We start from the raw sequence: 27,061 nt of genomic DNA, 5'->3' as shown, positions 1-27,061 counted from the left end.
GCCATGGCACATGCCCAGGTGTTCATGGTGGTCATACCAGTGGGGGGTCGACCTGTTGGCATCTCCAATCTCCGCACATCTTCCTCACCCAAAATTCCTCTTCACCCGTCTCACACACAGGTGCAGCTTGGCAGGCACTGCCAAGCATGAGGTTTCAGATTTGGGAAGATATCGTTGTTTTGTTGGGAATAATTTGTCTCTTTCAAAGTGTACTCCTCCACAGTGACAGGATGCTGAGGCCAGGAAGTGGTAGTGGCCCAGCAGCAAAGTTGAGACATAGTCCAACACAGTCCCTTATAACTTAGTGACAAGCTACTGAGAATACCCGACAGTTTAAGGCGTAAAAAAAAGCCTTTGTGGTGAGACAACAATGTTTTGCCAGTGGCAACACTGTTGGACAGTTTGCTTTTCTCACAGATATTCAGTGTAATATTAGTTCTCTTTTTTTTTTTGATGTTGTGCACATCTTGGTTTTCCCTAAGTGCCACCTACCTTTTTTCACTTTGAAGTTAATTACTTCCTAGCAAGGGTTAGGAGAGCAGAAATTACCATGAGTAGCATTTCCAAAACCATAAAATTATCCATTTGGATGGTTTTGCGTCTTACCAAAACTCCACCTGCTCAGCCTACAGGCGTGCCCGTGTTTTGAAAGCACACAGCTGGCACGTCTGACAGCCACACCACCAGCAGCACAGCAGGGCTCTGAAGCGGAAACTGCCAAATTCAGCTCAATTCCGTGTCTGGTTCAAGTCCTCCAACCATTTTAGAAATCAGTTGCCTTACAGGAGCCAGACGTGAACAGCGCAGTGTCCCAGGCATGGGTCGGGCTCACGTCACCCTGCAGCCGCGCTGTGCCAAGCAGCTGCCCATGGCATTGCCAGTGTGTCAAAAAGCGAGGAAAAAGGTGAATATGTGAGCGGGGGGAAACCATCTGGTACAGTGCAGAGTGAGCTGTCAGGATGGGGTACGGGTGGTTTCCTCGCTTGTATCCATCCTGTAAATGTGGCTGTCAGAAGGAAGCATGAGAGAACAAAGATTATTTCATCAGTACAGTATGAGCTCAGAAATTGTGGGGTGTTCTTGGGAGATTTGATCTTTTCATTTTTCCTATCTGTATATAGAACCAGAGTATCTGAAGTGTGGGTTTTTAGAGCAATACAAGAACTGGTATGAGTCTGCATGCTCCTAAGCAAAGGATTAATTTCCCTAATTGTTAAATTCTTATGCACAAGTGCCATTTATAAGTACTTTAGATAATGAATTGTCAGCTTTCCAGTTCCCTCCAACCACTACTGCACCGTTCATCTGGGCCTTGCCCGGTGCTCCAGGTGTCCTGCCGCCCGAGCGCCTCGGCAGATCGGCTGCCTCGTGGTTCCCCACTCGCCTGCTCTCCCCCAAGGCCGAGCGGCACTAGTGAAGCTGTCTGCTGCCGCTGCCAACCCACCCGCCCCCAGCGCCGGGGTTCTCTAAAGGCGGCTTCTACCCCCAAGGAAAGAGCCCTGGCCCCTGGGAGGGAAGGGCCGGGGCTCGGCTGCAGCCCCGGGGACATGGGATGGGGCCGCTTGGGGCTCCTGGGGGGCTGCGGCTCCCGGGCACAGCACGGAGCCCGGCTGGAGCCGGGACCCCGCTCCCGGTTTGCGGAGCGAGAGGATTGTCTGAGCGTGCGTGGAGAGGCCGTGCAGATGGCTCCAGCGCTGGCCTGCGCCGGGCGAATCAACCCTCCCGCCTCGAGCGTCTTCTCTCTGCGCTCAGTGAAGCCGCTCAGATGAGCCAGTGCGGCTCGGGACCTGCCCAAGCGCAGCCTCCGGTCTAATCCCGACCCTCCCGGGGACTCCCTGCCAAGGCAGAGCTCTGCGCTTCCCCCTCCGCCGCCGGTCACCCGTAGCCCCTGAACTGCATCACCCACGGGCGCCGGCCAATGGCTTCGGCACAGTCGCGCCCGCAAGCCAGAAGCATTTGCTTTGCAGGGGATCTGCGTGACACGGCTTCAGCAGCACAGATGGAAAGGCAGCCTATGAAATGGAGTTGTGGGTGAAGGGCACCTGGATTTGATGCAAGAAGAGCAACAGTTGTTTGAGAATTGTCTAAGTGTCAGAAAAAGATCAAGTGGGTGGAGTTGATGAGAATTGTTCAAACAAGTTGTTGAGGGCAGCATTTGTCAAAAGGCGTAGTAGTGGAGAGAGGGAGAGTTTGTAGAGAGAGAGTGAGAATTTCCAGCCAGAAAAATGGGGGAGGAGAAGCAAGGGGGGGGCGGGGGGGGGAGGGGAAGCAAGGAAGGAAGGAAGCAGGGAAGGGGTGGGGGAAGCAAAGAGGGGGGGAAGGGGGCTCCAAAGCCTCATCCTACCTCTGATCTGCAACTCTGGACACACCATTCTTTGCAGCTGAATGCGCACAGACTCAATCTTTTGGACAAGTGGCACTACAATAGTCTCATTAATCCACTAGGAAAGAAAAAGGTGAAAATTCAAGAGGTCAGAAGCAAGAAAAATGTTTAAAAATCCCCAACCTTTAGCTTACATCCTACTAATCATCACTGTTACGATCACAAAGGAGCTTAACAACGGAAATGCTGAAGCCAACCAAGGAGAAAAGGAATTCAATTAGCATATCAAGTTAGGCGGAGTTTCAGTGACTCTCTAATACTTTCTAAAAGACCAGAAAATTCAGTACAGAAATGGACTAAAAGGTCTAAAAAAACCTAACAGGTCTAAAAGACCAGAAAATTCAAATAAAGGAGGCAGGAAAACACATCTCTAGAAAGTATCAAATAAAGCTTTTCTTTCTGCAGCTTTTCTGAACCGTGAGGAAAGGGGCATTAGGAACACAGCCCTCCAACCATAAAGGGAATTTATACTTTGATGAGGCCACTCTCTCTCACATTTGTCTGGGGAAATCAAGAAGCTGAAAAACACTCCGTGTGGGATTTGATAACTGAAGCCCGCTAGCCCTGGGTTTAGGAATAGATGCTCAGCAATCTGGCATGGATCTCATACCCATCTTTGCTTTTCACAACTCTTATTAAAAAACAAAAAAACACACAAAACACACAAGCAAAACTTTAGACCTGATAGATGGCTGTGAGTGAAGGGGCAATCCAAAGCCAGACCGACTCATTATTTTGCAATTCACTCTGCCCTGCTCCAGCAAGGGCTGTTGCTAACATTGAGGTTTTCCCTTTTGCTTTTATTACGCTGCTCGGGACAGTCAGAAAAAAAACAGCCTTTGGGTTGGAATTTGCCACGCTTTGAGCCCGGGGGAGTGAGTTAGAAATACTGCAGAAATACCAATTTAGCAGTCTGGGTTCCAGCAAGGAAAACCAAACCTTGTCACAGAGACGGGACGTCTCGGCCCCAGACGGGACTTACGTTTCTGAACTTCATGGTCCAGGAATCCACGGGACCAAGGAGGTGGCGCTGCATCGTCCCCCGTGCCCAGACCTATGGAAAGGTTCATTAAGTACGTGTAAGAACTTCCGAGAATACCAAGAGTTTTTAGGGTCTGTGACAACTTCTGACACTAGCTGCATCATTCCAATCGCATTTTTCCCCAAATTCTTATACGCCTGCTGGCTGGATCACGGGACTCCTACAGCAGCTTCACGGAGGACGCGCTCACTCTCCAGTCACGCTACAGCCACCCGCCACGAGGCCAAGTCAGTCTGAAGCTCTCTGCTCTATGAGGATAAAATTGCTCTGAACTGCAGGCTTGATGGAAGAGGTACCTGAATGGGCAGCTTCATTAAAGTAACGTAGGAAATAATCGATCCTATTTCAGTGAAGCCACGGGAGTGGCATTCCTTGGCATCAGACTTCTTTCAGACGCCAGCGTAAAGGCTTTATGCTTTATATCCTTCAGCTGTTCCACGGGGTTCAACACAAATCCCTTCCAACTCCAGTTTTAGATCAGAAATTTACTGTATCCAGTGTGAGCCTTGCTCTCCAAGGGAAAACTACTTTTCCCACTACAATTCAGAATTTGCAATGGCCATTTACAGTGACCAGGAGCCTCGCAAGCTGGATGAAGACAGCTCAGAGCTAGAGGATTTCTCTCTCCCACTTTTTTGACGCAGCTCAAATCCAAACGTCTGCCCAAAGCTGTGTACTTTACAGACCCGTTTCTCTCCCTTGACCACTTTTGCTGTGGAATTTACCTCTTCTGCAGCCCATATCGAGCGCAGGTCAGGTACATCCTTGTGTGGTGATGGGGCCCGGGGCCTGCAGGCCAGCTGGTACCGGAACTTTCTCAGCACCTGCACGCAGTCGGCGATGGAACGGCTGCAGTTCCCCAAAGCTGGGCTGCTGGAAGGAGAGCTGGAATCCGAACCCCCGGAAACGATTCCTTCATTAAACACTCACGTACAGTCATTGCATAGAAGTTCTCAATGCAACAGCACAGGCACAGCGGGTGGAGGCTTTGGCCAGACACATGGACACGAACAGCCATGAATACGGACACTGAGGTCAGTCTGCAGAAACACCGACTGCACCCCGACTGTCCCTATCCAGGACAAAAACTGCCTGCAGGTAATTCACCCCCCGCATCTGAAACGCCTTCTCCACAAGATATCCCTCTCATCACACGGCAACACAGCCCGGCAGCTTATCACGGGCCGCTACGGCCAACAAGTGCCACAGAGACGATCTTTCAGCACACATTCCCAGCTCATCCCCAGCAAAACTCTGGAGGAAAACATCCTGAGGGCCACGGAGACAGGTAGAAATGATGGTGTCCCACCTCACGTCCGAACCCCTCAGGAAAAGACTCCACTAGTCAGCAGCCACCTTTACCAAGGTCACAGGCGATCACCATAAACGAGTCAGGTCTATCTCCTAGTAGGCTGCACTGGAATCCTTTGGGACTTTTCTCATCCGTAAAAGCCAATCTCCAATAAACCCAGCCCCTTCTCCTGACCAAGCTTTTCCCATCAAATCAGTTTGTTTTTTACCGAGTTGAACTCTCTGTCGCCTCTGTTCCTCTCTCCGAAGGAAGGCGTGCAGTGCCTTGAGGTCTGTCACATCCTCCTCTGTGCCCGTAGAATTACACAGAGCGGGGGAAGAGCGGCAACGAGACCTTAACCCGCCGCTTTCCACTGGCCCAGCGCTACTGGGGGACGGTGACCTGCTGGGAGAGGAGCTGGGGCTGGAAACCTTGGGCAAAGGAAAACGGTTGTGTCATAGAAGGCAGACAGAATTCCACCTTGATTTCTAAACGACATGAACGTAAAAGACTCTTGTTTGGGGTCTGGGTTGCGTCTTTTTGGTCTCCTTTGCACTTACATTTTGATTGCTTGGTTTTGCCTTGTTCTGAAACAAACCAGCTGCTCTAAACGGAAGGAAGCGGCACGAGGGAAGAAGGACAAATCCCCATACGACAAATTTAGATCCGCTTTGCAAAAGGAGCAAACACACACATAGACAACTCTCCACTGGCTACCGCTCCCCTTCAGCAGCACAGGGCACCAAACAAAGACCCAAACTGCACCCTGGGGAGCTGTCCTGGTCCTTACCTGAGTGCAGCTGCTGCTCGGGGAAGAGGTTCCAGTAAGGCTGTAAGAAGTGCTGCCGCTTGGCAGAGCCCGTCCTTGGGGGCTGTACCCCGGGACACAACCGGTACCAAACTGTGGGTGGGTGCGAGGGCAGCGGGATGGGCTGTAACTCAGCACACTCTGGCCCCAGGGCGGAGGAGAAGGTGCCGGAAGGGAAAACCAGAATGAGCATTGCGGATGCAGCAGCCCCAAACTCTCCTCCCCGCTTTAGACGCACACACAACGCCAGCTTAAGGCGATTTAGAAAAGATGCTAGAAGGGATGCTAGAAAAATCTGGCCCCCACAGAACTCGGCAGTCAAGCCACTGACAGAAAAAAAAAAGAGAAGACTGAGACACAGGACCACAACTCAGCACGAATCCTGCAGCTTCAGATTTCAGTTCAGTGTTACCAGGCACCTTGCTTAACGCAGGAGGGTTCTCTATTCCATCACCTATTTCATCACGTCCTCTACCTGCCTCCTCTGTGCATCTTGAGCCGCTGAATGTCTCAAGTGATCTGTGCAAATAAACACGGGAGATGCTCAGACCTTGGTGTTACAGCGTTACAACCGTCTGCTCCCCATTTTCTAGGCCAGATGAGCAGAGCGCAATACTACCGTGCCAGCATTTCGCTTTTGGTATATTTGCCTTGTCAGGTTCTTTTTAGAACTTTGCTTTGATCTTCAAAAGCTTTCTGAGTGACCACTCTCGAGGCTCATTTCAGACCTCACAAGAAGGTCTGTCTGTCCCTCTCCTTCGGTTCTCCTTACCCAGCGTGACAGTAGTAAGACATCAAAATTAAATATGAACCTGCGCTCTCTGCCCAGATCCTAGTTCCATGGACAAGTCACAAATTCCTTGCCCGACCTCACAGGGTTCAAGTCCCTCCCTGTCCTGCAGCCGCCGCTCTCATCCTGCCCTTTCCCACCGTCTGTGTTTGTTTCCCCTCCAGTTCTCCCACAAACACTCATCAAATTATCACTTGATGCGGTGAATTTTAATACGCTGCGGGTAATTCAGTTTACGGCTCCTGTCAGAGGAGGCGATTCAGAACTTGCTTCGCTAGAGAATCCTGCCCTTAAGACAGACACCATCTTGAAACAAGCGAAAAAAAAAAAGAAGAATTGCCGGAGATATTGACTGCACCCAGCTGCATTCTGCAACCCCAGCAGGGTCTGCTGGCGAGGACTCGCGACCAGGCTGGTCGGTGCCACTGCGTATTTGAAGTACACCCAGAAATCAAAGGCAGCGTTCAGGATGAACAGAGATGCAAGTGGTGCGAGATCTAGAAGAAACAGAGAAGTTTTTACCGTAGCTTGAGCACAGGGAATAACCAAAGCGTCTCGTTTGCAAAAACGGGCATATGCCCATTAAAAACAGGTCTAATTATCAGTGCTGTCAGTAAGTACCAATTTGGGCAATAGCCAAGATTTCTTCACCTTTGCATGCCAGAACCCTTGGAGACAATTTTCCTTTCTATATTGACATTAACTGATACTGCTAAAATGGAATTTTTAAAGATGGACAGTCATTTTCAAATCCACTACGGTGAAGTTTCACAGTATTTCTCAAAAACCATCTTCTGTCAAATCATCTGTCATTCATCTCATGATTTTTCTCCTCCTCTTGCTTCATCCTCTAACCATATTTGATACAGCTGGCTTAGAGTCTGCTCCTCCAAACCAAAACTGAATTCTTGTGAAATGCCATCCACGCCCACGGGACAACAGAGCTGGAAAATCTGCCGTGTTCCCCAAAGCCTTCCTCTACACGGTCAACAGATTTAATGCACCAAGTAAGTTCTTCCTATCTAAGAAAGCTGTTAACACTCCTTACCTGTCACTAACACGGATGAAATTCCAAGTTTCAAGGGAGGCAGCAGAAAGCAAACTAAAGCTTTGGTTTAAATTTAAAACAAAAAAACCTTTTTTTAAAAAAAAAAAAAAAAGCTTGTTTAAAGACTACTCTCCAGCAATCAAACTGACAAGTGAAAAAAAAGAAAAGAACCCCAAACACTAATTTAAATGCTGCAGCAACTCACCAAGATGCCAGATTGGCCAGCATGTGATGTTGTAATATGAGCTGATGAGATTTTCAGTCCTGAAAAGACACAAAAGAAGTTATCATTTTGCAACTACTCAGTCCCAGGAAATACTTAGGGAGATACGAAGGAGGAGGCTTTGCTTCTTTGACTCAGGTGTGACAATTAACGCACATTTCAGTACATCGCATGCCTGCGAGAGACACATTAAGGAGTGCCCAGGCCAAGAGCCCTTTCCGGGCTTCCATCTCCTTCCTCATCTTGACGGCCCTGTCGAGGATGGAAGTTGCTGTTTCTGCTGCCATGATCTGTAACAACAAACACAGAGAAATGCCAGAATTTGACAGCTTTTATACAGTAAGACCCTCAGTCAGCACAAGATTCAAGAAAAAAAAAGCAGTAATCCAAAACAGACTATGTGAATGGACTTGCCCTTTAGCCAGAGTCATGTTTAGCATCTTAAAAAAACAAACTAACCAACCACAGATTCCTTTTACCAGTAAAAACAGGTAATACTGCTTTGATGAACACTCCTGTCAGCACTGCCACCTCATTACTGAGGAACAGCATCCACCTTCTCCAGTGAGGTGCAGATAAGAGGACAGAAACAGACTCCAACCTCAGTTTTGAAAAATAACATCCTTCAGCAGCCAGAGGCAAAGCTCCTGCCTCCTCCAGGCAAAGGGAGCCAGAGGCTGGACAGGCCTTGCACAGCTCTGCAGTTTTTCTACTGAAAAATCCCACTCGTTTCAGTTGGGAACAGAGGATTTTCAGACTGTACAGCCACATGCTGGGCGTTTGGTACATCTAAAAGTTAATACCAGGTATGAAAGAAATAACCCTGGTGACTTTTTCTTCTAGTCCTGTCACCAAAATATGCTGCTGTTCCTTCCTGCCACTCACTTGAAAGCTTGTCACATAGTTCCTCACTAGAGGGGAACATAAATAATTTGCTTTCTGGGACAAATACTTCTCGTACACATCACTACCTCCTTACTGGTACAGGATTCAACGGTGAAATAGTGAATATCAGGGTTACTGGGAGAATTCTATCAGAACACGTTGTCTGGCAGTTTTCTTGACAGGTTTTTCACACGGTTTCTTTCAGCCCCAAGACCTCCCTTCCCACACTGACAAAAGGAGCGACCCCAAGCAGAGACCCTCTCCCCATCCTCACGCTCCCCACCTCTCTCCCTGAACCACGTCCTCCTGCAGAAGCTGCACTCTCGGGGCACGGAACTCAAAGGCACGCTGGATCCTGTTCTACGGGCAGGGGAGGGCTGCCGGGGGGGTTTCCCCTCCAGACTGAACGGTGTCCTCCCACGTCCCTGCCCTCTGCTGCTAAGGAATGAGGGGAGGCTTCGCCCTGACAGCCCGGCAGGCGCTGACCCCGGGGCCACACAGGGAGGTGCCCCACACCTCCCCTTGCCCCAAGCCCCCCGGCTTCCCCCCACGCCCCCCCTCTGCCACACACAGCCCCAGCTTCCCCCGCCCCGCGGCACCTCCCCCCAGAGCTGCCACACACACACACGCAACTGCCCCAGCTTCCCCCGCCACGCACAGGGACCCTCGGAGCTGCCCCTGCACGTCCCCGCTGTCACACGCCGGCAGCCCCACAGCTCGCACCCCCCTCGCACAGGAGAGGCTCCCCATCCCCCGTCCCGACCCCTGTCACACACGGGTGCCCCCACACCCCCCAGCCCCGACCCCCCCGCACAGGCCCCCCGCCTCTCCCTCAGACCCCGGCCCTGCGCAGGCCCAGGGCCCCAGGCGGTGCGGGGCGGGGGCAGCCACAGTACCTGCGGCAGAGCTGGGGCTCCGCAGAGGCGAGGAGGCTCCCCCCGCCCTCAGGCGGCGCAGGGGCTCCCCCTCCTCCAGCCGGCAGCGGGCGGGGGTGCCCGGCAGCCGCGGCCCCCCCACACCCGGGAGCCAACGGCCGCGCCGCGCGGGGGGGGCGCCTGTTGCCGCGGCGGCAGGCGGGGCCGGACAGGGGGGGCGCGGGCGGGAAGGGCCGCCCCGGGTAGACCCGGCCTCCCCGCGCTGCGCCGGGCGGACCCGCCTGCCGGGGCACCGGGCAGGGGCGCCGCCGCCGCCGGGACCCCCTCTGCCGCCGGCACGGAGCCCGCGGGGACGCCGCTGGGTCCTAAAGGCTCCCGCCTGCCTCCCGCGGGGGGCAAAAAGCTTGCCAGCTCTGATCTGGGGCTCAGCGGGGCTGCTGCACCATCGGGTGCTGTTTCCCGGCGCCCCCTGCGCTGCCTCCCCCTCCCACACTGACAGGAAGTTTTTCTAGAAAACAAATTTTAATGAAAAAAACAATAGAGAAGGTCCTGTCCAAACTATTCTAATCCCACTCCCCCCCCCCAAACACCAACATTCCCCCCTCCCCCGCAAATACACCACCCTCAACACCCCACCCACAAAAGAAAACAATAGTCCCCCCCCAAAATACCCCACCCTCCTTGCCCACCGCCCCGCTCCCCTCATCACTCCCCCCGGCGCCCCCGGCCTGGCTGCGAGCGCCCTGCGCTTGCTGGGGGGCGGTGACAGGGTGCTCTGGCCCCGCTTCCAGTCCCTCTCCTCTGGCACGGCCGGCTGGGACGGGGGCGGCTCCATCCCCGCATTCCCCCACGGCTCCCGGGCCTCCAGCCCCATCCCAAAGTCCTCCAGGCCCAGGATGGCGTCGGCGGTCTCGAGGACGCTGCAGTCGGGGCTGAGCAGCTCCTCGGGCAGCGAGAGCCAGGCCAAGTCACGGCTTCAGTCCAGGCTCCGCCCCACAGCTGATGAGGTCACAATGGCCACAGTGGGGGCTCTGTTGCTGGGGCGCACTGGGGGCCACTTGAGCTCCACTCGCTGAGAGCTGCACTGGTGTCCTGGGGGAATCTGACCCCCGATTGCTCTGGAGGGTCGACTGACCCCAAAACCAGTGACCAACGTGAGGATGAACCCGAGTGGGGGCTACAACACATCCCTTCTGGAAGAGTTACAGGTACCAGAGCCGGGGCTCTGCCGAGGGGCTGAGCATCCCCCAGCCAGGGGGAAAACTCTCCCCAAAATCCCACTGGCATTTCCCCGGTGCGCAGGAGGGAGATGCTTTGCGCCAGGGAGAGCTGCTGGGGCAGGTTTAGTGTCGCTGGTTGGAGCACAGAGGAAAAGTGGTTTCTAAGAGAGAAGGAGACTTTCCCCGTGTTGCCCAGGGGCGTTTGAAAGCGGCGACTCCCAAATCGCTCCGTTTCTGCCCACTCCAAAACCCATGTAACACACTTGAGCTTGTGATTTTATTTAAATTGCTTTTTTAATTTAAATTGTGATTGAAAGCAATTTTATTAAGCCCTTTCATCCCGTGATTTTTCCAAGGTCGGGGTTTGGGGTTTTCTTGACAAATCCAGAGGGGAGCAGGATGCGTTGCTCGGAAGGGACGGAGGGTGGTGGGGGCTGTCATCGGAGGGAGGGCACGGTAATCTGGGTGCCGGGAAACATGGGCACGTCCCGGGAGCTGGCAGGGAGGTAGCAACAAGTTGGCTCTGAAATTAGTACTCAGGGACCAGCAAACTCATCACCAGACAGGAGCGTTTGTTCCTGTTGCCCATCAGGTTAACCGGTGCCACCAAGTGCTTCCAGGAGGCCCTTTCACAGTCACAGTTGTGACCTGAGTGTGAGACCCAGTGGCTGGGATTTTCTTGCTTTGAATACGATAATCCTGGCAATGCCCTTCCCCAGCCCCGGTGGCAAGGGGAAAGAGAAGCCAAAGGACTTATTTCTGTTTGCCCCTGTAGTTCTCCTTCAGCTTTTAAGGCGCAGCTGCTCTTCATGCAGCACCAGCAGTGGTACTTCAGGCGAGGAGGGCGTCAGCTCTCAGCCCCTGGCTTTTGCAAGGATAAAATCGGTGTGTTTGGTGGGAAGCGCCCCTGCAGCAAGGGAAGCTGGAGCCTCGTAGGGCTGAAGATGAAGCTTTGCCCTTACAGGCTCTTGAGAGCCTTTGAGGGTTGTTGGTGGCCATGTCCTGTGGCCAAGGGCCAGCTAGTGAGTCCCGCAGGTATCGCCTTTGGAGACTGTAACCTGCTGTGATAAAAGGTGCAGGGTTTGGGGTCTTTTTCCCCCAGTTTGGAAATCCCTCTTTGTTTGTTTTTAGAAAGGAATGACAGGAAGGAAGCAGGAGGTTTGTTTTCCTGGTCTGAAACCCTCGGCTCTCCTCCCCTGTAGTAAATACTTCCCGACTCACGTTGTGTACAACGGAGGTGATGTTATGAGCTGTTTTATTTCAGTATGGGAAGAAAAAGCTCCTACAAGTCCGTGTTTTTAGGGCTGTGCCTGGAGGAGGAGGAGGCACGCAGAGGCCTCGTGGACTTGCGTGGAGGCCAGGGTGGATGATGGGTGGGAGGATGTAAGGGAGCTCCACACACCCAGCCCCAACTTTGTACCTTCTTCTCATTGCCATCCAGAGACACGACGAGGAGGCAGTGATTGACCAGGGAAGGGTGAGCAACCTTGCCAATATTCACTATGAGAGGGAGGATTTGGAAGGTGAGTCTCTGCAAGTGCTGTGCTTCTGAATAAAGCAGCACAGTTCTTTTCACAGAATTTACTATTATGGCTTTTTTAACAAAGGGAAAAAAGCCCCTGCAGAGGCGATGGTGTGAGTTTTAAATGACCCAGAGCCATCGCTTGTTGCTCAGTTGTTGCAAAGCTCGGGTAAAATAAACCTCAATAAAAGGGCAGGTCTGTGACATTCAGGGATCCAGTGAAAATCACAAAATTAAGAGAAGTTGGTGTTTCCTCCTGGGATAGCTGCACTGTTTTAACTGTGATGTCTGCGTCAACCATCCCACAATAGTGAGAACGCTGCAAATGCTGCTTTTTCTCAGGCCACTGGACCCTGGACATGTGGATGCCACCGGTGAGGCAGAGCCACCGGCGTCACCGCCGCCACAGCCAGAAGCATCGGAAACGGGAGCGGGAGAAGGACTCTGCCCCAACGGAGCCGGGCTACCACTGTGAGTCCCGCCGCGGCCTTCATTAAACTCCTCAGGGCTATGTGGGTGCTGGGGTCCATGTGGCTAGCTGGAGTGACTTGTTGTTCTTCCGAGGGGAAGGGGCATTATTTAGCAAGACTCCCTTTTTCCAAACTTTTCTCAGATTTTTTCTCTTTAAGGCAGTTAAATGCATAATGGAATTAGGGTCACCTTCCTTAGAGGGATCCTGGCTTTAAGAATGGAAATGTGGGGAAGGAAAACTGCCCATCCCTATGCAGAGGTGGAATCGAAGCTTCTCCTTCTCCGAGGCTCTGTGCAAGCCTGGCCAGAGCCAGGGGAGAGGGCCCAGCCCAATATTTGTGGCTGAACTGGTGCTGATCCGATGACCACTTTGCATGTGAGCATGACGCGCCGTATTCAAGTGCGGTAACGGGACGGGCCTTTGTCTTCTAGCCCCAGACACCCCGTCCCAGCGGGTGCAGTTCATCCTGGGGACCGAGGAGGACAAGCAGCACGTCCCCCATGACTTGTTCACCGAGCTGGACGAGATCTGCGCGAAAGAGGGTGAAGGTGCCGAGTGGAAGGAAACAGCAAGGTAAGTCTCTGCTGCTGGCTGCGGTAGGAGAGGAGTCCCCGTGCCGACAGCGCCCGCGGGCTCTGCTTTCTGCTCTGTGGGAGGCAAGGCTTTGCAGCTGCAGGTGATGCTGTGAGGAGCCTTCTGCTCTCGGCACCCCACAGCTCGATCCCGGGGGCTGCAGGGCTGGGGCTTTTTTCTTGCAATGGGGCTGACGGTGCTCGATGTCTGCAGGTGGCTGAAGTTTGAGGAGGACGTGGAAGATGGTGGCGAGCGCTGGAGCAAGCCCTACGTGGGAACGGTGTCCTTGCAGAGCCTCTTTGCACTGAGGAGCTACATCCGCAACGGCACGGTGCTGCTGGACATTTGTGCCAACAGCATCGAAGAGATCGCAGGTACCGTGGGCGCGGCGAGTTGCAGTCGATCGGCCAAGGCAACTCTGGCAAAGACTGTGCCGTAGGTTGCTTATAAGTTGGTTAAATGTGTAGAGTCAGACAGAACGGCCAGACGGGACAAGAGAATTGCATTCTTTAGAATGGGAAATAATTACCTTAGTGGAGTAACGAATAAGCATTTTGATGATGTTTTTTAGCAAAAGAAAATTCTTGCTGTGGCTGCAAAGGGTGAACTGTGTTAAAACGTCTTGCTAAGCAAGGCTGAGTCCGTGTTAGGGTATCCTGCATGGCATGGGCCTCCCCGGGGTCTTTGGGGGTCAGGACTTGTGGGGGTTTCTGCTCTGATGGCTTCATTTCCCTCTGCCATCCCCAGATGTGATCCTGTGCCAGCAAGAGCCGTCCACGGAGTTTGACGAACACATGCGGGCGAAGGTTCGAGAAGTTCTTTTGAAGAAGCATCACCATCAGGACAAGAACAAAGGAAACAAGTTTTCTGACATTGTCCACTTCTTTGCTGACGAGAGCAAGAAGCCGCCAGACCTGCATGTCCTCGACAAGACCGGTGAGGGTTCCTGCAGGGCTTCGGCCCCATTACACTGTTCCTGGCAAAGGGGAAGCATCCCAGTTGTGCTGTGTCTGTCTTTCTGACTGTTTTTCTTTTTCCTACCAGCCCAAACACTCACCCCTCTTCCTTCTGCCACAGCTGCAGAAGCTAAAAATGGGGTGAACCAAGAGACCAGCACAATGGCTTTAAGCAAGGTGAGACACTTGTAACTTTCTTATGCTTTTGGGGCCAGATTTGCTCTTGCAAACTTGGCTGCAGAGTTCTGTGGGCTTTGTTTTGGGGGTAATTGCCTGAAAATTGCTTGTTGTGCCCAGGCGGAGCTGCACTTCCTGAAGAAGATTCCTGTTGGCACTGAAGTGTCCAACGTGCTTGTAGGAGAGCTGGATTCCCTTCAGCAGCCCATTGTGGCATTTGTCCGCCTGACCCCGGCTGTCCTCCTCTCTGGCGTGACGGAAGTTCCCATCCCGACAAGGTCTGAATGAGAAGCTGAGAATTTTATGAAAAAAAACCCCAGCAAAACAGTATCAGATTGCATGCATCAGTTTGGTGTCCCAAGGGAACAAGGCCAGCGGGAGCAAGCACGTTTCTCCCCTGCACATCTCCTCACCATTGTTTCTCCCTTCCCTGCTGTATCTTTTAAACCCACTGGCCAATTTTAATGACAGTTGGCCGAAAAGTTAGATTTGGGATTGGTTTTGGTGAATTTCAAATTCACCACAGAGTCGGTGAGCCTGAGTCCCCTTTCAAACTGTGCTCTGGGCTGGGAGCTCCCAGGGGTTTTCTTGGGTGGCCTTTGACCAAGGGCACGTTCGTCTCTCTCACGTTGTTTTTCTTGCCCAGGTTCCTGTTTGTTTTGCTCGGACCAGAAAGAAACAGCCATCAGTACCATGAGATCGGCAGGTCCATGGCTACCCTCATGACTGACAAGGTGCGATAAGAGAGATCTCCGGGTCACTTTTGGCTTTCTTCCCCTCTCCCTGTCTCTGTAGTAGTGAGGAGGAGGATTTGCTGTCCCGCAGCTCTCCAAATAGCCCACCCCTCGTTCTCAGCCCAAAGCAAACACGCACATTTGCTGGAGGCTGAAATCCCACCCGGGGTGCATCCTGCACCTCGTCCTTCTGCCCGGGGGTTCCCAGCATGCTGTCCCCAGTGCTAGCATTGCGAGGGCCAGGAAAACTTGCCTTGCTCCTGAAGGAAAAGGCTGTGGTGTGCCGTGGGGGACGGGGCCTCATGCAGATACCTGGATGCACAGATTTTTCCTTTGTGGGGAATATTTCCCGCCATTTGCAGGGGAAAATGACCTTGCGTTTATCCAAGAGCTGATTGCACTGCTCAGGCTGTCCGGGATGGGTTGTCCTCTCACCAGGTTGTCTCCTCTTGGCAGGTTTTCCAGGACGTGGCCTATAAAGCCCAGAACCGGGCTGACCTCGTGGCCGGCATCGACGAGTTCCTGGATCAGGTCACGGTCTTGCCACCAGGAGAGTGGGATCCATCGATCCGAATCGAGCCCCCCAAAAACGTCCCTTCGCAGGTGGGTGCTGCGGCGCAGGGAGGCACGAGGGGGCCGGGCAGGACGGCAGCCTGGCTGGGGATGCTGCTCAGGGCCCGAATTCCCAGGGTCCAGTTTGACACAGTCACATTCCCAGAGCAGAAGCAAGGCAAGCCAGGGCTTGCAAATCCATCCCTTTACCCTACTCCCATTTCAACAGCAAAAAAGGATGATGTCAGGAGCTCCCGATGACAGTGCTCACAGCAAGCTGGAGAAACACAGCGGTCCTGAACTGGAGCGAACGGGAAGGTGTGAGCTTTATTTGGTTTTTTTTTTCTGTTTGCCTCTCAAACGTGAGCAGGTACCTTCCCTTCTAGCAGGTTCCTGGGGTTAGATGGCTGAGTGAAGGGGCTCCACGTTACCAGCGTGGTCCCCTGGGCGGGGCAGGTGGGAGATCTGGGCAGCTGGGCTCAGCCACAGCATCACTGCACACAGGTTTTCCTGATTTGGGGTGGAAGCAGATGTGTAAGTGCCTCCAGGTCGAGCTCTGCTGCTTCCCAAAGCAAGGGACTGTTGCAGTAAGAGGGGAGAGGCTCTCAGGTTGGGTCCTTTGTCTTTTGGTCGGAGGGGTGTGTTCGTGGGCCTGTTTCTACTGGGTATGAAATGGGAGGAGGCAAGCGCTTCTGTGGATCAGCGCCTGTGAGGGCCCTTCTGCAGCAGAGCAAACTCCCGTGTGTTCTTCCACAAGAACAGTCTATATTTTTATTTTCCGTTCCTCCAGGCTCTTTGGAGGTTTGATCCGGGATGTGAAGAGGAAAGCCCCATGGTTCTGGAGCGACTTTCGGGATGGGCTGAGGCTGCAGTGTCTGGCGTCCTTCCTCTTCCTCTACTGTGCCTGCATGTCCCCCATCATCACCTTCGGGGGGCTGCTGGGGGAGGCAACTGACGACCACATCGTGAGCACCTCTCTCTGTTGGGTGGCACGGGGGAGGGTAACACTCGTGCAAAAGACCTTGCTGCAGTGAATTTGCTCTGGTTTTGGTTTTTTTCCCCCTCATGATTTATTCCCTGACTGCTGCCTCTCTTCCCTGGACAGAGTGCCATGGAGTCGCTGCTGGGCGCATCCATGACCGGCGTGGCGTATTCCCTCTTTGCTGGCCAACCTCTCACCATCCTCGGCAGCACCGGACCCGTCCTTGTCTTCGAGAAGATCCTCTACAAATTCTGCAAGTAAGGCTGCCTGCTGCTGCTGGGTGCTGCCAGAGTCTTCAGAAGGCAGCAGTGATGGAGAAACAATGTTTTTCTTCTTTTTTTCGGTGGTAGTTGTTAGATTTGTCTTCTGTGTCCAAGACATTGCCTGCTGCTGCTGCTTTAGTATGTGATGGTGCAAGAGCCCTCAGCCTCTGAGGGATGGATGGGGGCGTTTGGGGTTTCAAGGGTTGAAGTACAGCAGTGGCAGGAGGAGAAGCCACAAGAATGTGGATGCCCAAGATGGGCTGCACAAGGAAGATGAGACAAATCAGTCTGGTTTGGGAAGGAGGGAAGACTTGCTTTTCTCAGAGTTCAAAAGCAGGCACTTCCTAGCCCGGATTTTGCAGGGAGAAGAAAGACATTTTTCCCAAATATCCAAATAGTTTTTCTGTGTTTGTCCATCAGGGAGATGGGGGAGAACACCGTCTTGCACACCAGCTGCAATTAGCCTCAATTAGATGAGTGCTAAATGATGATAATGAAATAACTGGCCTCTCCTCCTGCAGCCCCCTACCCTGCACTGCAGCACCAAGGCAGTCTGTGGTAGTACGTGGAAACTGCATTTACCCTCCACAGCCTTGATGGGCTCCTAAATTGTTTCCCCCTTCACGGGAAGGCCTGGCTCGGAGCCTCGTTGCTGGCCTTCCCACCCTTGGTGTCATTTTGGTTTCCCAGGGACTACGCGCTCTCCTATCTCTCTCTGCGGGCGTGCATCGGGCTGTGGACCGCCTTCTTCTGCATAGCGCTGGTGGCCACCGATGCCAGCTCTCTGGTGTGCTACATCACCCGCTTCACCGAAGAAGCCTTCGCCTCCCTCATCTGCTTCATCTTCATCTACGAGGCTCTGGAGAAGCTGAGTCACCTGTGGGAGATCTACCCTGTGCACATGCACAGCAAGCTTGACTTGCTCACCACCTACTAGTGGGTTTTTCCTCCTAAAACATGGCTGCCCCTTGGCAGGAGCCCAGGGCTACACCTTCACTGCCTTCCCCTGACCCCTCTCTTGGCCTGTTTCCTCCCAGCTGTAAGTGTGAGGCACCGACCCATCCCAGCAACGAAACCCTGCGCTTCTGGGAGAGCAACAACATCACTGGGTCTGGCATCGCCTGGGAAAACCTCACGGTGACTGTAAGTGCTCTGAGCCACTGCTGGGGGAAGGGACGACTTGTCTCTTACCCTTTCCTGCCATGGCTCTCTTACACCTCCTTCCCCGTTCCCTCTTTCTCTATCCCCAAGAGTTTCCAGCGTTTCCTTCCCCTCTGGTGTCTTCTTCAGCCACGGCTACCTGCCATTCTGGGGGAGGATGTGCCGTGGCTCTGTGTTATGGTGTCCCATCACCTCCCATCTCTCCGCTCTCCTCTGTGCAGTTCCCTGTGTCACTCGTTCAGCTGCTGCTGCTCATTAACTATAAATCTCCAGCAGCAGCAGCAGCAGTCACAGGACCTTTGACCACGATCCTCCAATCCCGCTTGTTATCCCAGGTTTCCTGGCCGCACGTGCACTGCGTGTCCTGACGCTCTGTTTCTCCAGGAATGTCGGTATTTGCATGGAGAGTTTCAAGGACCTGCCTGTGGACACAACGGCCCCTACGCACCCGATGTCCTCTTCTGGTGCTGCATCCTCTTCTTCTCCACCTTTGCGCTGTCGAGCTTCTTGAAGAAGTTTAAAACCAGCCGTTACTTCTCAACCAGAGTAAGCAGAAGATGGTGGCCTGCAGCGGTTTCCATGCTCATTCCCCAAAATGGCTTTCCTGGAGCACTGAGCAGTGTTTGCCAGCACTTGGTCAAGCTGGGAAACACCGACCTTGGAGACCGAGCTCTCCATCAGCTGCCATGTCCCTCGCTCATTTCCATGAGTGCAAAGCCATTGTAGCATTTCCCACCTGCCTTGCGACCTGTCCCGGAGTGATTTTTTGATCAGGCAGTGGGAAATCAGGTCTTCCAAAGTGTTGGGTTTTTTCCCACCTTCTGTGCATCATGTGCTCAAGGGGAAAGTTGGTTCAAATGAGGAACAAATGGTGCCTCGGTGCCTTATTCCCACTGTAGCAGAGAGCGTGGCTGTAGTGGCAGACATCCATTTCCTTATTTCTTGATTATTTTTTTTTAAAGGTCTGAATTCAAACAACGCTTTTCCACCCAATTAAGCACCAGATCTCCCAGGGACAAACGCAGCAGCAGCAGCACCTAACCAAGGGAACTGGCTGCATGTCTGCAGAGGGCGGGGGGGGGGGGGGGGGGGGGGGCGCGTTTTTAACCAACCTTCACGTTGTTGATGTCCCCAACTCTTCCACCTCGTGTTAGGGCCCCGTTTGCGATGCCCCTCTCAGCTCTGGTTCTTGCTCCAGGTACGGTCCACAGTAAGTGACTTTGCTGTTCTCCTCACCATCGTCATCATGGTGCTCATGGACTTCATGGTTGGGATCCCATCCCCGAAGCTCCACGTCCCCCATATGTTCAAGGTAACGGAGGGGTTTGGCTTGGAGCTGGTTTCAGCTCTTGGGGATGCCCCAAGGGGATGTCGGGGCAGGGCAGGTCTGAGTCTGGAGGAGGTGCTGGTGGTGTGACCATCTTTTCTTCCACCTCTGAACGCATCGTTTCCTTCTGGAAAAGAGAAGGCAGCCCCAAAGTAGATACCTACAGGAGAAGTATCTGTAGGTGCTTGCACGGAGGACGCTGGCACTCTGAACCCCACGGGAGAGGGCGACATGAAGCCAGGGCTGGGAGATGCTCTGACACAGGCAGGGAGGGAAAATCAAAACCAGTGAAGGGGCTGGGCTGGGAGGTGATGCTGAGGTATGAGCTTTGTTTGCAGCCTACCAGAGACGACCGCGGGTGGTTCATCAACCCCATAGGACCCAACCCTCGGTGGACGGTGTTGGCTGCGCTCATCCCAGCTCTGCTCTGCACCATCTTGATCTTCATGGACCAGCAGATCACTGCCGTTATTGTGAACAGGAAGGAGCACAGGCTGAAGGTACGGGGCTGCAAGAGAGGGGCTTGTGCTCAAGTAGGGTTTGAGCCGGACTTGTGACGTTGTTCTTGCTCTTGTGCCGCGGGGTGCTGTATCTCATGTTTTGCTCCCTGCAGAAAGGATGCGGGTACCACCTGGACCTTTTCATCGTGGCCGTGATGCTCGGGGTCTGCTCCGTGATGGGGCTGCCCTGGTTTGTGGCTGCGACCGTCCTGTCCATCACCCACGTGAACAGCCTCAAAGTAGAGTCCGAGTGCTCAGCTCCAGGAGAACAACCCCATTTTCTGGGGATACGAGAGCAGAGGGTCACTGGCTTGATGATCTTTGTGCTCATGGGCTGCTCCGTCTTCTTCACTTCTCTGTTAAAGGTGAGAGGAAAATGCAAAACACCCAATCACCGTGAGCTTTTTGGGGGTTATGCACAAGAAGTCCCCTCTCTGCAGGGCTGAGTGGTTGTGGAGCAGAGGAGGAGGTGATCCCAGACCTTGGGGCTTGACCTGCAGTAGGAACCAGCCTCGGCCACGCTTTCCAGCCCTTCAGAGCCCCGTTTGCTGTGCTCGAGGCAAGCGAGCAATGCAGCGGCTTTAACTTTCGGGCATCTTTCAGGCCCACCCGTGTTTATGGGTTGCAACTAAGGGTATTCAGAGCAGGACATCTGCTTTCTTTCAAACAGGCAGCACTTCACTGGTTGCAGTTTGCTGCTCCCAGTGCCCCAAAACTGCTGTTGCCAGTAGCTGAACACACTGACATCGTCCCCATGGGCTTCCTCACACAAAGTGATCTCATCTCTAGGCTGAAAGCAGGCACGTCACCTTTGCACGTTGCCACAAGAATATGTAGAAACAGAACATGGCATAGGGTAGCATGGGTGAAGTCACCTCTTTTCCTCCAACCTTTCGGGAAAAGAGGATTATTCTCATGAAAGAACTCCAAGGTTCAGCCTAAAGCAGAGCATTAGCTCACTTGCACACACAGAATCTCTGAGGGGGAGAATCCGACACACCTCTAACCCCGTGGAAAGTGGAAACCTTTAGGCAATTTTCGGCAGTGCCTGTAGAAGAGAGAGATAATACTGAAATTGCAATTCAACGCCCCAAATGATTGCATTCTTCGTTTTCAGTTTATACCAATGCCGGTGCTTTATGGCGTCTTTCTCTACATGGGCGTGTCGTCGCTGAGTAGCATTCAGGTATGGACTCTTGTGCAGCATGTCGGCTCCCTGGTATTTCACCTCTGTAGAAGCAGGAAAAAAGCAGCAGTGTGGGAAAAAACCTCTCCAAAAGCGAGCAATGACAATGTTTGGTGTAAGGGAAAGATTGGTGGAGGCACAGCAGGTATAGAGGGCTGGGAGGGGCAGGCGGGTTCAGTGCTCTCTGTTACACAGTTTAGAGCAGGTCGGTGTTTGGTTCTGTGAAAATGGGGGAATTCAGGGCAAATGGGCGGTTTCTCCCACTGGTGGAAATCCTTGCTGGGGGATTCAGTGGGCCACAAAAGGCTGTTAATAGACCAGTGTGGAATAACAGCAATTTGGTGGGCAGCCCTCATGGGCAAGCTGGTTTATAGATGGAGCGAAGGGAAAATGAGTGCTGCTCCCAGGAGGAACATAGTGGGATCCAGGATTTCTCACTGCAGGTGAGGTCCTGAAAACTCCTCCCACATCTCAACAGGGCCGGAAACTTCCCGCAGTCCCAAGGTGGCCACTTGTCCCTTTTATTTTGCAGTTCTTTGACCGCCTGAAGCTGTTCTGGATGCCGGCAAAACACCAACCGGATTTCCTCTACCTGCGGCACGTCCCCTTGAGAAAGGTGCATCTCTTCACCGTGATCCAGCTGATCTGCCTCGTCCTGCTCTGGGCCATCAAGGTGTCCCGTGTCGCCTTCATCTTCCCCATGATGGTAAGAGCCGGTGCCGCTGGGCAGCGGGATGTTTGCAGCGCTGGAGGGAGATGTAGCCTCATCTCTGGCCTCACCGCTTCTTCCCTCTGACTCGTGAAGGTTTTGGCTCTCATTTTTGTCCGGAAGATGATGGATTTCTGCTTCTCCAAGCGAGAGCTCAGCTTTCTGGATGACCTTATGCCAGAAATCAAATTGTTGGATGGTGCCAAGAATGAAGCCGAAGGAGAAGAGGTAACACTTGCTGGGTGCTGGGGCTGGACATCACCCTCAGGCTGTGAGATCGCCTGTTTCTGTCACAGCTTGTCTTGAAATGTTGGGGGAAGGTCAGGACTCAGCAGAAATAGATCCTAATAGCCTGGACCCCACATTGCAACCTTTCTTCCTAAATTAGGAGGGAGCTTAACCCTTGAATTGAGGTATAATCTTTAAAATGAATTATTTATAACAAAGATGGTTATTATGGAAAGCTTTGCCCATAATGGTGTTTTTAACCTCCAGTCTTTGGAGTGAAAAGACTTTACCCTGCTGCACTCACAGCTAAAGCTGCCAAGGGTCAGCAGGAGAGGGCAGCAGGCACTGGTTTTGCTGGGTGTTTAGTTTACGCCCACTTGGGTCAAAGACAGAGAACTTGATTTGTCCCTCTTACACCAGGAGCCCCAGAAGATGATGGAAGCTGCTGCTACAAAGTCAGTTCAGCTAAAGCTGGGGAAGACAAGCGACTCAGTTACCCCAGAGCAGAGCAGTGACAGGTAAAGCCCCGCCTGGCGCCAGGACCCACAGCAAGATTGGTCGGAGGGCGTTTGGAGAGATTTCCCCCCTTGTATCTTTATGGAGCATCCCATGGAAAGCAGCAGTCAGCCTGGTGGGAAATGCCAGTTTAGGGGCAGGGCTGCAGGAGGTGATCGCAGGGCTCTGACCCCAAGCAGAGTGGCTGATCAAGTCACGTTTGACCCCAAAACTGGCCTCATCAGTGACTTGACAGTGGCTGGAGATCCTCACGCTTAGCAATGAGGAGTTGCAGGCACGATCCGTACCAGCGGTGGCGGCTTAGGAGCCCACTGCAGGGCCAAACACCAGCAAGAGCCTTTGCTGGAGCTGTTGCTCTGCAGCTCTCCGGTTTGCCTCCCCAAACTCCTCAGCCAGCACAACCTCCTGTGCTTACGCTGAGCTTTGGTTCTCTGCCCCCCCTGTGCCTCATGCTGCTGCGCTTGATGGCATAAGTTCCTGTCCTCACGGGTTGCTGTGTGAAATACTTCTTGCAGGGCGGCTCCTGGCACATTTGATATCTGGGATGACACGTACGAACCCACCGTTCGTGGGGCAGGACCCTGACCTGCCGGGGGAGCAGGACGCAGACGATGGGGATGCACCCATGGACATGGCACCGATAATAAAACAGTTGATGCTGCACCTTGTTGTAGGGTCTGTGGTGTGCAGCGGGCCCTGGAGGAGTGAGATCCCCCACACACTTCCCGGGGGCCCCCAGGCTGCCAGGCCCCTGCCGGCCCCACTGGTGGGAGCTGCCCGACGCTTCCCTAGGGGGGCAGAACGTGAGGTGGGAGAGACGGTTTGTCAGGGCTGGGGCTGGTGCCCAGAAAGCGGGTTCGTCGCCCACTGGGCAACAGGTCAATAATCCCACCCTTATTTATTGTAGGCTTGCACAAGCCTGGGGGCTCGGCACTTTCCCACAAATCAAGCACCCCACGGGTCTTTTCCTGCTAGATTTATACACAGAACTTGCAGAGTTAGTAATCTCCCAAGCCCATCCTCTCTAGGAGGATGGGTTAGTAATTTACATACACTTATAGCACTGCTGGCACAAGACTTCTACTCTACGCATGCTCAGGGGAAGGGTCTTCACCTGGCCAAGGGTCTCCTTGACCTACAGGCAGGATTTTTAGTATTCTAATGAGGGCAGTTCAGTGAAGGATACCCGGACCTTGAGTTTGCTTGCCCAGTTGGCAATGTACCCCCTTCAAGGTCAAATGGCTCCAGTCTGTCCTGGCTCAAAGGCAGCTGTGGACTTGTTCTGCTGATGAGGGATGACTTTGGCTTTAACACAGCCAAAGGACATCTTGCTTGACCTAAGCATGGCTACGCCGTGCTAAAAGTTTAACCTTCAAGACCACTGCTTTAAAAACAGGGAAAAGATCACGTCTCCATTATAAAATAGTTTGCTGAGAACCAGACAGAATCTGGGCAGTGATACTGCTTGGTGGGTGCTGGAGTATCTGCCGTACATCTCTGAGTGCACAGGGGACTGTCGACAGGTTCTGTAAGAAACAACTGTTTTCAAAAAGACTTCTTCATGGAAAAAGTTGGCTCAGTGCTTAAAGGGGAAATTCCCATAGTACGTTTCTTCTGTCGTTCTGATAGATTTGACTGTTTCCAAGAAGAGATGGCTCCTTCCTCTGAAAGGGAAAAGATCCATAATGCTACTGTTTGACTCCAATGGATAAAACAATTTGCCAGCCTACAGTTTCAATTCATTGCAACTCCATCACTTTCTCCATCTTAAAATGCAAAGCCTCTAAGTGGAAAGGGTTGGGATTGCCATCTCAATCCCCAGGGGAAGGACACTGGCGATTGACACTTCATGATTAACCGAGAACAGATAAGGAAGACCTAATGCCTGCAGGCCACTGACCCACCCTCCTGCCATTTTCTGGGAAAGGAAAAGGTAAAGGGGAGAGTTGCAGGAAAGCCCAGAACAGACAGGCAGGCAGAGACTAAGGCTCTGAACAGCTCCTGACAGAGCCTCTTGGGCCTTTCTCATCTAGAAATTAAGGACTCACAGGCAGGATAAACAGACTGTTACGTGGGTTGAAAATTTTCTGGACGACCAGGCTCAAAAAATGACTGACAGCAGGACACCTGGCCAGCGGCTATAACACGCGGAGCACCCCGAGGACAGGTGCTGGGGCCCACACGGCTCAGCATTTTCACTAGTTGGTGGCTTGGTGACACCCAGCACAGCCGGAGCAAACTGACAGGTGACTGGCTCTTAAAAGAAACTGCAGGACCTTAACGGAGACCTCTGTGACCTGGAGGGTGAGGCAGGATCCAGTTCATGGGGCTCAACAAGGAGATGCACCACGTTCTGCAGCAAGGCTAAAACAAACCCAGGCACTGGTACTGTTACCTGAAAAGCAGCTTCGTGCCCGGCGTGCAGTAACCGGATCTGAGCACGCTCAGCAGGGATGGTGTGATTATTCAGGCCTGGGTGCTGGGTGGACTTTTCCACAAATCAAGCTCACCAACTGCACTTTTTCACGCTCCTTTTATACACAACGATCAGAAGCTAGTACTTTTCCATAACACGCCTACTAGGTACTGATTGGATAGTCATTGTCATACTATTACAATAAAGCTCACCTAACACTTCTAATACTACTAACACTCAGGGGAAGGGTCTTAACGCCGGCACGGGTCTTTTTGACCCGTGGGTGTGGTTTTTAGTATTATAATGAAGGTAGTTCACTTTCAGGACACTCCAGAGTTGGTTTCATTGCCAAGTTAACTGATCAATTAATGACTTTGTCAGGCTGTCAAACAACTCCTTCTCAGCACAATTCTATACATTGTCCTTATGGCCCAGGACCTTCTGGTTGTTTTCCAGGGTATGGAGAACAAAGCCTATTCTTTACAAATTTCAGTGTCTCGCCTGACCGATCTTACTGTTATCCCCAGGTGTGCAATAGCTACAGCTACTACCATAATCATCGGCCATGGAATTTAGTAAATATGAAGTACACTGTATCACCAGCAGAACAGGCACAGGGAAATACTTGATGCCCAGGAAACCAACAGCTGCCCATGGTTTTGCCATGAAAGGCTGGAACCACTAAACCACTGAAAGTCAGACTGAGGATTTTTCTTGCCTTTTGATGTTTGAGGCTCTTTTAAAGAGCACCCCAGAATGACACACACCCCACACACCCCCAGCCCCGTGCCCTTCTCCCGTGCCCGCCGCAGCCGGGCCGTGGCTCAGGGAGTCCTCCGCTGCCGGGAGCTGCCCAGCCACGGCGGGAGACACCTGAGCCCCCTCCGCGCCCCGGGGCCGGGCAGACAGCGGGGGGCGGCGCTGGGCCCCGGCACTGCCCCGCTCGGCACCCCCGGGGCTGGAGGCGCCTCAGCCCGGCCGCGCGGGGCAGGCCGAGCCCAGACAGGGCCGGGAGACACCGAGCCCCCGCCCAGCGCCCCCCGCCTGCGGCCCGGCCACCGCTGCGAACCCCGGGCAGTGGTGCCAGGATCTCTGTGATCGTGTGTGTCTGGGATATACCCACGGTGAAGCGACGCTCCAGACCCTGGGTTTCTGCTCTTGATAACACATGACCACCTACACACGTCCCCATAGCAGCCAAGGGTTGCTTTTACGGTGGACTGAGCTTTTTGGATTGCTGGTTGACTTTGTATAATATGCATTAAGTGCAGATTGGAAGGGTTTTGCTTCAGAGACGAGAGCCTGGAGCCTTTGCTGTGAGTTGGCAGCGCTGTGATTTCTCGTGTCCCTGGGCAGACCCTGGGGTTGAGAAGAGCCCCGCTGCTGTGTGAGGCTGCAGGAGGGCACACAGGGGACAAGGTTCCAGAAACACGGTTTCAGTTGGTGGTGCTGGGTTTACTTGTAAAGGCCAAACCCGAGGTTTTTCCCCATTAATGTTTTTTTTTGTTTGTTTGCTTATTTTGTTTGTTTGTTTGTTTGTGAGTTTTGGTGTACTTAACCTATTTTGAAAACAAATTACTTGTGTTTTAATATGTAAGTCTGCATCCTAGAGGTTGACCTGTGTCAGGTGCACACTTGAATCGGTAGCTATTCACGCCTCGCCACTGAGGGATGAAGAGAAACTCCTCAGTCTGCAGCTGCTGGGAGAGCAGCAACCTTCACAGTGGTGTGAGCACCGAGGCACACGCAGCACTGCCCTGCATCTTTAAAGCTACTTCTGTGCTAGCCACAAACTGAAACAAAAATTTTGGAGATGGTAAAACCGGCTTCACACTGCAAATAGTAAAAAGATTGCATAAAGCAGTGGATTAAAAAAGGGGAGTTGACTGGCAGTTCTGAGGTCAGGTGGTTGTGCCAGCTTCTGCATCTTAAGGGTTTGCACAGTAAAACAATTGGCACGACTCTAATTGGGTCATTTAAGTTTCAATTAATGTTATTTCTCTCATCTTATGCAATATATGTAATTAAGATATATAAGTGCACATTTTATAACACACTGGAAGGCTGTATTACAATCTGTTTATGGTAGGGCTTTTCTGGCTGTCTTTAGCACTTGCAATATTATGCATTAATGGGTAATTCAGGTTCATTTGCTGGTTTAAAACAAAGAAGTGGAGTGAAAATTAGGGCAAGATACAATGCAATAAGATTATTTTCCCCCC

The 27,061-nt window shown here is 52.7% G+C and overlaps 2 protein-coding genes across 2 annotated transcripts in view; one reads left to right on the top strand and one right to left on the bottom strand.

Moving 5' to 3' along the window:
- Nucleotides 1–1,875: 1,875 nt before the first annotated feature.
- LOC141967609 (transmembrane protein 209-like) lies at nt 1,876–10,180 on the bottom strand. The gene is made up of 9 exons (XM_074921566.1): nt 10,035–10,180; nt 7,568–7,626; nt 6,673–6,811; nt 5,507–5,750; nt 4,946–5,147; nt 4,151–4,338; nt 3,366–3,437; nt 2,345–2,441; nt 1,876–2,012 (listed from the first exon to the last, which is right to left on the bottom strand). The coding sequence occupies exons 1-9, from the start codon at nt 10,178–10,180 to the stop codon at nt 1,876–1,878; spliced, it is 1,284 nt and encodes a 427-aa protein (XP_074777667.1).
- A 325-nt stretch (nt 10,181–10,505) lies between these two features.
- LOC141967607 (electroneutral sodium bicarbonate exchanger 1-like) overlaps nt 10,506–27,061 on the top strand; it is a 31,483-nt gene continuing 14,927 nt past the window's right edge. The window contains exons 1-23 of the mRNA XM_074921565.1: nt 10,506–10,553; nt 12,007–12,088; nt 12,430–12,558; nt 12,997–13,132; nt 13,346–13,506; nt 13,880–14,068; nt 14,177–14,265; nt 14,386–14,543; nt 14,912–14,999; nt 15,456–15,602; nt 15,781–15,869; nt 16,342–16,516; nt 16,657–16,790; nt 17,487–17,732; nt 17,834–17,939; nt 18,342–18,503; nt 19,156–19,269; nt 19,623–19,784; nt 19,898–20,149; nt 20,902–20,970; nt 21,503–21,676; nt 21,776–21,907; nt 22,328–22,425. Of these exons, the coding sequence (XP_074777666.1) occupies nt 10,506–10,553; nt 12,007–12,088; nt 12,430–12,558; nt 12,997–13,132; nt 13,346–13,506; nt 13,880–14,068; nt 14,177–14,265; nt 14,386–14,543; nt 14,912–14,999; nt 15,456–15,602; nt 15,781–15,869; nt 16,342–16,516; nt 16,657–16,790; nt 17,487–17,732; nt 17,834–17,939; nt 18,342–18,503; nt 19,156–19,269; nt 19,623–19,784; nt 19,898–20,149; nt 20,902–20,970; nt 21,503–21,676; nt 21,776–21,907; nt 22,328–22,425 (3,140 nt within the window). The remainder of the gene's footprint in view (nt 10,554–12,006; nt 12,089–12,429; nt 12,559–12,996; nt 13,133–13,345; nt 13,507–13,879; nt 14,069–14,176; nt 14,266–14,385; nt 14,544–14,911; nt 15,000–15,455; nt 15,603–15,780; nt 15,870–16,341; nt 16,517–16,656; nt 16,791–17,486; nt 17,733–17,833; nt 17,940–18,341; nt 18,504–19,155; nt 19,270–19,622; nt 19,785–19,897; nt 20,150–20,901; nt 20,971–21,502; nt 21,677–21,775; nt 21,908–22,327; nt 22,426–27,061) is intronic.

The sequence above is a fragment of the Athene noctua genome, chromosome 17, assembly GCF_965140245.1.
Source record: "Athene noctua chromosome 17, bAthNoc1.hap1.1, whole genome shotgun sequence".
In the NCBI taxonomy this organism is placed as follows: domain Eukaryota; kingdom Metazoa; phylum Chordata; class Aves; order Strigiformes; family Strigidae; genus Athene; species Athene noctua.
This window is presented reverse-complemented; position numbering and strand designations above follow the sequence as displayed.